General features: G+C 34.6%; 3 protein-coding genes across 5 annotated transcripts in view; 1 reads left to right on the plus strand and 2 right to left on the minus strand.

Annotated features, from left to right (window-relative positions):
• Positions 1-5,049, plus strand: part of LOC106312225 (probable LRR receptor-like serine/threonine-protein kinase At1g51820) — a 9,509-nt gene extending 4,460 nt beyond the window's left edge. The window contains exons 2-14 of one of the 2 annotated variants that reach the window (XM_013749667.1): positions 1,053-1,372; positions 1,433-1,581; positions 1,855-2,330; positions 2,451-2,595; positions 2,672-2,743; positions 2,850-2,921; positions 3,021-3,092; positions 3,183-3,364; positions 3,444-3,682; positions 3,787-3,913; positions 4,008-4,073; positions 4,161-4,350; positions 4,439-5,049. In XM_013749667.1, coding sequence (XP_013605121.1) covers positions 1,053-1,372; positions 1,433-1,581; positions 1,855-2,330; positions 2,451-2,595; positions 2,672-2,743; positions 2,850-2,921; positions 3,021-3,092; positions 3,183-3,364; positions 3,444-3,682; positions 3,787-3,913; positions 4,008-4,073; positions 4,161-4,350; positions 4,439-4,847 — 2,519 coding nt within the window. In that variant the 3' untranslated portion in view covers positions 4,848-5,049. Of the gene's footprint in view, positions 1-1,052; positions 1,582-1,854; positions 2,331-2,450; positions 2,596-2,671; positions 2,744-2,849; positions 2,922-3,020; positions 3,093-3,182; positions 3,365-3,443; positions 3,683-3,786; positions 3,914-4,007; positions 4,074-4,160; positions 4,351-4,438 lie in introns of both variants that reach the window. The other variant, XM_013749666.1, reaches the window with a different exon arrangement.
• Positions 5,050-5,125: 76 nt separating this feature from the next.
• On the minus strand, positions 5,126-6,380 carry LOC106312226 (branchpoint-bridging protein). The gene is made up of 4 exons (XM_013749668.1): positions 6,370-6,380; positions 6,127-6,177; positions 5,980-6,055; positions 5,126-5,886 (listed from the first exon to the last, which is right to left on the minus strand). Exons 2-4 carry the CDS (start codon positions 6,148-6,150, stop codon positions 5,465-5,467), a joined length of 522 nt encoding a protein of 173 aa, XP_013605122.1. The 5' UTR covers positions 6,151-6,177; positions 6,370-6,380; the 3' UTR covers positions 5,126-5,464.
• Positions 6,381-6,780: 400 nt separating this feature from the next.
• Positions 6,781-8,201, minus strand: LOC106310897. 2 transcript variants are annotated; one of them, XM_013748124.1, is made up of 5 exons: positions 7,968-8,201; positions 7,629-7,847; positions 7,415-7,540; positions 7,232-7,315; positions 6,781-7,017 (listed from the first exon to the last, which is right to left on the minus strand). In XM_013748124.1, exons 1-5 carry the CDS (start codon positions 8,145-8,147, stop codon positions 6,823-6,825), a joined length of 804 nt encoding a protein of 267 aa, XP_013603578.1. In that variant the 5' UTR covers positions 8,148-8,201; the 3' UTR covers positions 6,781-6,822. The 2 variants fall into 2 exon arrangements, with proteins under 2 accessions (XP_013603578.1, XP_013603577.1); XM_013748123.1 differs by having other exon boundaries at positions 7,124-7,315.
• Between the last annotated feature and the right edge of the window lie 572 nt (positions 8,202-8,773).

Raw genomic sequence — 8,773 nt, forward strand, 5'->3', positions numbered from 1 at the left:
AATATTTATGATTTGTGGTCTAAGATATATTCAACTTATTGTCCTAATCAAGGCGGAATAAACATTGAATAATATTTTTTAAAAAATTATATATACTTAGAAATATTTTTAGTGGTAGGGTATATTTATAATTTTCAATATTTGGCCAAATAAAGAAAAAGGAAATCTGCATGTATATAACCATGAAAAGAAAACTACTTTAAATAACTTAATCAAAACAACAACCACGTACAACTAAACCCGACGAACGTCCCAACCTCAAAAGAAATATGGTATAAGAGTTTTTTTGCAAAAAAAGATGGTATAAGAGCAAAAATCCCAAGACATGACAAATAATTTTGTACTAACAGCTTACCAACCAATTTAATTTACATAGTTCATTTAACACTAATCAAAGCAAGCAAATATCCCTAATCAAAGCAAATATTGGTAGCTTCATAGTCTATTTAGTATTCAAATACATTAACATGTACAATATTTAACTAATATGTATATTTTTATATGATACAAATTTATATTAAACATTCATTCTAACTGTTTAAATTGTTTTTAAATTTTTGGGCCGGCCCTAGTCTTATTTATAAACAAGACTTTAAATTAATAGAATATATACAAATCTTAAAGAACCACAAATATAAGGCAATAAATAATGGATTACGAAAAGAAAATAGAGCATATGACATATTAATAGTCTAGATGTATCTTTATTCTAATTTTTAAGTTAATGATGAATATTCCCAACAACCTTTAAAGAGTAAAATTTTTTAGGACTCTATTTCAGTAGAGTAGATAGATACAAATGTTAAAACCCCACAAAATAGGACAATAAATAATGGATTACAAAAAGAAAATAGAACATATGACATTGTAATAGTCGAGATATATCTTTAGTCTAATTTCTTAAGTTACCTATGAATATGTCCAACCACCTTTAAACAGTAGATTTTTTTAGGACTATCTTAAATTCTTAATAGAGTAGAAGTAGATATATATGTATGTGTTTTTCAAGGGTTTCTGAGATTATTAAATAGTTTCATCTATTATCTTATCAGGATTCATCAATGTGGATTGCGGTTTACCCCCTTATGAATCTCCTTACAACACAACCACGACCGGTTTAGCATATACATCAGATACCGATTTCGTTAACAGTGGGAAAACTGGTAGAATCGCCAAAGAATTTGAACCGGACTACGATGAGCCCATTTTGACACTCAGATATTTTCCAGAAGGAATAAGAAACTGCTACCATCTAAATGTGACCCGGGACATCAACTATATGATCAAGGCCACATTCGTATATGGGAATTACGATAATGCTAATGACGACCCGAGCTTCGACCTTTATTTCGGTCCAATTTTTTGGGTAACGGTGAGTAGTAATAATACTAGAGAGGAGATCATCCATGTGACGAAATCCAATTCGTTACAGGTATGTCTTGTTAGGACAGGAGCAACTGTACCTTTCATAAATGTCTTGGAGCTACGACCATTGCCGAAAACTGATTATGTTACACCAAGGGGCGGGTCGTTGAACCTTATATTCAGGGTGTATCTTAGCAATTCCGGTTTTGGAATACGGTAAGAATTGATTACAAAAATTTAAGGTTGCATAAAACATAATTGTTTATATGCGTTATGTTTTATATGCTTTCCTGAAAGAAAAACAAACACAATATTTATTATTTTACTTGTTTTGTCAATTTCAGTTTGCCTTCGTATTTATATGGTTTTCTTTCAAATAAGAACCTCAGTGTCTAATTTTTTTTTAATTATATTTTTTGTAAGATGCAAAACACAAACAGAGGAAATATATTACGTTAGTAACGTGGTCTAAATGCATAATGGTCGCAGGTATCCAGAAGATATCTATGACAGAACATGGAATTCATACTTCGATAAGGAGTTATGGGCAGAAGTAACAACGAATCTGACAGTAAACGTTGATAAAAGTAATGAATTACCACATGGCGTAATGGCAACGGGCGCAACACCTCTAAACGAGAAAGACGCATTGAACATGACATGGGACGTTGAGCCTCCAACTGCAAAGTCTTACATCTACATGTACTTTGCAGAACTTAAGACTCTAAGGGCCAACGATACAAGGGAATTTAATATGACGCTGAATGGAAAATATCTATCTGGACCTTATAGTCCCATACCATTAGAAGCCCAAACCATCACAGCCGAAGAGCAGCAATGCGATGAAGGGGCATGTCTTTTGCAGCTTGTGAAGACGTTAAACTCATCTCTTCCGCCTCTACTTAATGCTATGGAGATTTTCACTGTGATTGATTTCCCCCAAATGGAGACAAATGACGATGACGGTATGTAGATTTTTTTTTGTGTAGTAAAAGTATGTAGATTTTAAACCTTTGATCTTATCTACAGATGTTTTCTGCATTTTGTGTGTTGATTCTTGATATCATTAAGCTTTAAAATGGTAGTTGCTGGCATAAAGAGTATTCAAGATACTTATGGATTGAGTAGAATAAGTTGGCAAGGAGATCCGTGTGTCCCCGAAAAGTTTTTGTGGGACGGCCTAAACTGCGACAACTCAAAAAATTCGTCGCCACCAATAATCACTTCCTTGTAAGATAAGAAATCTATATATTTTTTTCTAATCAGGTCAATTTCAAACTACACATCTCATAGTTCATGTCTTCAGAGACTTATCTTCAAGTAATTTAACCGGGAACATCACGCAAGCCATTGAAAATCTCTCTCACCTTCAAAAATTGTAAGTATATCTCTGCACGGCTGTCCAAGGCTCCAAGCCTTAAAAAATATTTATCCGTTGGAGAACCATATTTGATGAGTCGATTTTTCTTCTGTGTTAATTTTAGGAACTTGTCAAATAACAATTTGACTGGAGAAATACCTGAATTTCTGGCTTACATAAAATCACTCTTGGTCATGTAAGACTCTCATGGACACTAACAATATAGACGTTTTTTGGTTAAGATTTTTTTTCCTAAAAATGATTACTTATGTTTTGACTCTATATATTCCAACAGAGACTTGACTGGTAATAATTTCACTGGCTCGGTTCCTCCCTCACTTCTTCAGAAAAAAGGAATGGAGTTAAAGTAAGCTATTTTTATTTTTTCCCTTAAAGAGTCCAATCACACTAACTGATGGTGTATTTGGCAATCTTTAACAACTCTTGCATATTGTAGTGTCGACAACAACCCGCATCTTCTGTGCGCAGCTGATTCATGTGTGAACAAAGAAGAGAATGGACATACGAAAAAGAGTATTGTTGTACCAGTGGTTGCATCAATTTCCTCACTAGCCGTTCTTGTAGTTGCAATCTTCATATTCCTAGTTCTCAAAAAGAAAAAGGCAGCAAAAGTTGAAGGTATCAATCAATCAGTAAATAAGTTCAAGATTAAATGTGAATACTCAAACATAACCAGAATTGTGCCTTGTAATCTTAGGGCGAAGACCATCATATATGAACGCGTCACATAGTGGATCATCTCAACCGGAAATAATGATGAAGAATAGAAGGTTTACTTACTCAGAAGTTATGTCGATGACAAATAACTTCCAAAGAGTCATTGGTAAAGGAGGGTTTGGAATTGTTTATCATGGTTTTGTGAACGGTACAGAACAAGTAGCTGTTAAGATTCTTTCTCATTCATCATCTCAAGGATATAAGCAATTCAAAGCTGAGGTAAAGTCTCACTATCGTCACTTGCTACTTCAATCAAAATAGTCAACGATTGAACTCTCATTAATTAATACCAAAAGCTTTTGAACTATGATTTTGGTTTTTAGGTAGAACTTCTTCTTAGAGTTCATCACAAGAATTTGGTCAGTCTTGTTGGATATTGTGACGAAGGAGAGAACTTGACTCTCATTTATGAATACATGGCCAATGGAGATTTAAAAGAACATATGTCAGGTAGGCAGCAAACACAACTGATTTTGTATTGTTGTAGTTTTATGGTGATAGCATAAGACTCTGACATATATCCATCTCTTCATTTAAAACACAGGGACACGTAACCGCTTTATTTTAAATTGGGGAACTAGACTAAAAATAGTCATCGAAGCTGCACATGGTTGGTTTCTAGATTGAATATTCCTATTGTTTTTTTTTCTGTTTGATTTTCATCTGGTTGATGAACCTTTTGGATTTTGTGATATAGGACTCGAGTATTTGCATAATGGATGCAGACCGCCAATGGTTCACAGAGACGTCAAAACAACAAATATATTGTTGAATGAACACTTTGAGGCGAAACTTGCTGATTTTGGGCTTTCAAGGTCATTTCCTACCGAAGGTGAAACTCATGTGTCAACAGTTGTTGCTGGTACTCCTGGATATCTAGATCCTGAGTAAGTAGAACCACTTAAATAGATTCTCACTTTTCTTCAGTGAGAAGGATAACTGATAAGATATATATCCACTTAATTCATTTTCCAGATACTATAGAACAAACTGGTTGACAGAGAAGAGTGATGTTTATAGTTTTGGGATTGTACTATTGGAGATCATCACAAACCGACCTGTGATGGACCAAAGCCGTGAAAAGCCACATATAGCAGAATGGGTGGGGTTAATGCTTACAGAAGGAGACATCACAAGCATTATGGATCCAAGTCTAAATGGACTTTATGATTCTGGTTCCGTTTGGAAAGCTCTTGAGCTAGCAATGTCTTGCGTGAATCCTTCTTCAACGAGAAGACCTACCATGTCTGAAGTTATTATTGGATTAAACGAGTGTCTAGCAAATGAAAATTCAAGAGGAGGAGCGGGTAGGGACATGGATTCAAAGAGTTCCATAGAAGTGAGCTTGATCCTTGGTAGTGAAGTGAGCCCAACGGCTCGGTAGATTACATTTTGTGATCACATGAATTTCTGTTTGCTGTTTTTATTTTGGATGACGCTATCCTCAGACTCGTACTTTGATTGGGTTACCTTTATTAATGAGCTACGAGCTTCTATTATTGATAGGCGTGAAGAAAATCCGATCCAAAAAACCGCTACATAGCCGGGTCCGAAATGTTAAAAATACCCGATTAGATGTTACAAAACATATCTGAACCGAAATGTGTAGTTTCAATGATATTATTTTGCAAGGTTTCATGAATATTGCTTTATACGTAAACTGTAAGATATATAGTATACGTAAGAACATTGAGAAACTAACTAACCAGACTAAACAAAATAATATCATTGAAACTATTCTTACAGGATGAAACTAAAAAATTATAAAGGCTCTCTATTTATAACACCCAAACAATGGAATCTTATCTACTGAAGTTGCAGGTTACACGATGGAATCTCAAGAAACTTGACCATTATATCTGGCAGTATATTTAAGCAATCAACACAAGATTTGTATATATTAAAAAGAACACAAAAAATTCATGAATGATAAAAAAAACTCATTATGATTCTTTTGACTAATTAGATTATGAATGATAAACAAAAAAAAACCATTACGCTTCACATGATCCCACATCCTGGATGTAAATCACCCATAGTAAAGTTCTTAGGCGGAGGTGGCGTAGGCGGGAAACTCTTAGCTGCAGGCTCCTTTGGCTGGGGACCACTTGGTACTGGTAGTGGCGGCGGGGGATTAAGTTGAAGTGGATATGGAGGTGGAAGAGCATAACTTTGATACGGTGGAGGTTGTTGATACATCCAGGGAGGAGGAGGACCATTGTAATACTGTTGATGGTAATTGTTGCATTGTTGCATCGGATGTCCTCTTTGATTGTCTAGAGGTTTCTTGCGTTGTTTGTGATCGCTCCATACAATCTCAGCTTTTTGGCCTGCTTTTGCAATCTTTTCAAGTATTATTTCTGGATTGGTTTTCCCATATATGTATACCGTTTTACTTCGTTTGTCTATCTTGAAAGCAACACCTGTGTATATATAAAAATGATAAATCTATATACTAATATTTAGAAAATGATAATAATAACTAAAAAGGAGAGAAACAAAAGAGAGTTTGAAACCATCAATGGTTTTGAGCAAATCTTTCAAGGGTTTCACCCATCCGGACGTAGGAGATTCAATCTTCAAGAGACTTACCTGTGTAAAACACCATATACGATGATACAATATTCACACATAATACATAACACTAATGTGACAATGTATACCATGTGCTTAGAAGATGATTCCATCGATATAGATACAAGACTCTCTTTGTTCTGTACAGAATAAAAATGATATATAAATAAATTCATTATGAAACATGTAGCAAACCTCACTTTCTCAGAGAAAAATTGCAAAGTTTCACGAAATTTTTGAAGAACCACGATGTTTTGATAAGATGAAATTAAGCAAAGGAAAATTGAAAAGTGAAAGATGAAAGAAATTAAAGCAGGGGTGAAGAAGAAGACCTGTTGGGAGAAGATGGATGAATGTGAGCAGCGTTATTACAAAAGCTAGAAATTTTAGGGTTTTGGTTTTATTACGGCATTTTTTTATTAAAAAAAATATTGTAGGACCGGAAGCCGATAATGTATTAAGCCCAGCTCAATCCTTATTAGTCACATTATAAATTATCGAAAACAAAATAACATGAAGTATTTGTGGGAGCTCACGGTCTTGGGGATTACGCTATCCTGCCGCAAATCAATCTTAACGAATGGCCATTATTAGGGCACCTCATATAATACCATAAGAACAGAGGTTACATTAATCAATCAACATGTGAAAAGATTTCATTACTCAATCAACATTTTGAAAACATTACAATGTTCAGTTATTAGTTTTTTTTAATGTAAATATATTGAACAGTTTTAGTCCTGACAATGCGAGAGTCAACAAGCAGAGAGCTGTGGTTTTAAGTTTCAAATACTACACAACTTTTTTTCGTGTGAAATGGCTTCCAAGGCTCTCTGCTTTCTGTTGCTTATCATCTCCACCATTTTATTCATAGACTTGATCTCTTTCTCTGCCTTTTTTATCTTTCTTTCTTTGGACTCTATCTTCTTTCTTCTTACCAAAACCATTTTCCTCTTTTCTTCATCTCTTGTCTCCATAGCCTACAAAAACATAAAATGGGCAAATCAGAACTCCTACTTACCTAACCCGAATCAATTTCGGTCCTCTGTAACCAAGAAACTTAAATGCGCTTAAAATCGGTTAGACCTGAATCTGGTTGCGTAAGACTTTGGTAGAAGGTAATGAATTCCATAGAGAACCTTTACAAGGAGCATTAAAAAATCCTTGATATTTCTCCCATTCAAGTTCTTTTACCTTTCTCTCACATTCTTCTCTGTCCATTGTCCCTTGGTTATTGTAATATTCTGGCCATTTCATCCACCTTTGTAAGTTCCACATCTGTTTTAGAGAAATAGACAGATTAAAAGGCATATATAGGAAAGATAAAAACAGATGAAAAACACACCAATGACAACAACACAAGTGGTCACACTTAACCTGATCTTCAATTTGGTTAATAGAAAACTGATAGGAGTCGTCATCTTTACTTGGATTCAGCATCTTGAGGAGGCTTCGCTCACCATCCATGCTTTTTGCCTCGTGTAACATCCGATGGTTTAGGTTCTGCGTAGCATATATTTATATCAGATTTCGTTTGTATAACATTTTTATGATCAATAAAAGAGGAATTTAGGAATTAGGATTTTCTAACATGGACGTTAATCTCTCGTTTCCCAGACGAGAATGATGTAACAGCTTTCTTGTCACGATATGCGTTATTAGCAAAAGTTATCTTGTCTAGCTCCATCTTCTTAAGACAATCTGATTGGAAAGAGTATTGGTCATCCTCGATCCGTGCCCATTTTTCATTATAAATCCTTCCGAATCGCATGTTGTTTTTTAGTGTAGAGATGGCCTTTTCATGATACATCTGTACTTAAAAAGAAAAAAAACATAAGTTATTCACCAGCTTCATTAATTTGATCCACAAGGTCTATATATATATATAAGATAATAGAGAGGTAGATTTCTAAAAAAAACATGTATATACCTTTTTCTCTGTAATTTTTCTTTGGAGTTGAAGCATTTGTTGTTCCATCTCCTCTACCATCGTCTCATTCTCTTTTATCGACTTCGAAAAGCTGTATTGGTTCCTACTCTTGGGTTCATTGAGATCCAGAGGTCCTACATTTCCATTAGTTTTCTTTCTATTAGCTTTTTTGACCTCCATATAGCCTTGGCAGAAATAAAGCTAGATCTTGCAAGAAAAGTTTTTAGAAAAGTGTTTACAACTGTCTGAGTTTGAAAATAGGGAGGGTTGAGAGTACTTTGATATAGACTCCATCACTACATAATTAAAAGTATTTTTGTAACTTGGTTTGCACGCAAAGATAGTTGACCATCTTGCCAACTTATATTAAACAAGTAGATGCTGTTGGGGCGTCTGCGCTATCTATTACTAAAATAAACAGCACTTGAAACACTACACGACGAGTGAAAGATATAAACTTTTCTACACAATGTATAGTTTGTATTTTCAAAGTGCTTTTTGCAGAATTGACGTACAACTTAAAGTCAAACACAAAACTAACTTCCCATTTTTTTGGAAATTGGTTTTGCCCTATTCACCCCACAAGTTCATATAATTCACGAAAATGCCATCAATTTTTTTTCTTTCGAAAATGACATTTTTACTCTCTCACCCTCATCATCTTCAAGTAATTACAAGATTGTCATTGTCATCAATATCCCAACCACCATGAACAACCAATTTGAAGCTCTTAATGCTCCCAAAATCGAGTTACCCTTCTTCTTTTTCCATTCTTGTGAACTAAACACAACATATCTCTCACTTTC

Source organism: Brassica oleracea, chromosome C8, assembly GCF_000695525.1.
Source record: "Brassica oleracea var. oleracea cultivar TO1000 chromosome C8, BOL, whole genome shotgun sequence".
Classification (NCBI taxonomy): domain Eukaryota; kingdom Viridiplantae; phylum Streptophyta; class Magnoliopsida; order Brassicales; family Brassicaceae; genus Brassica; species Brassica oleracea.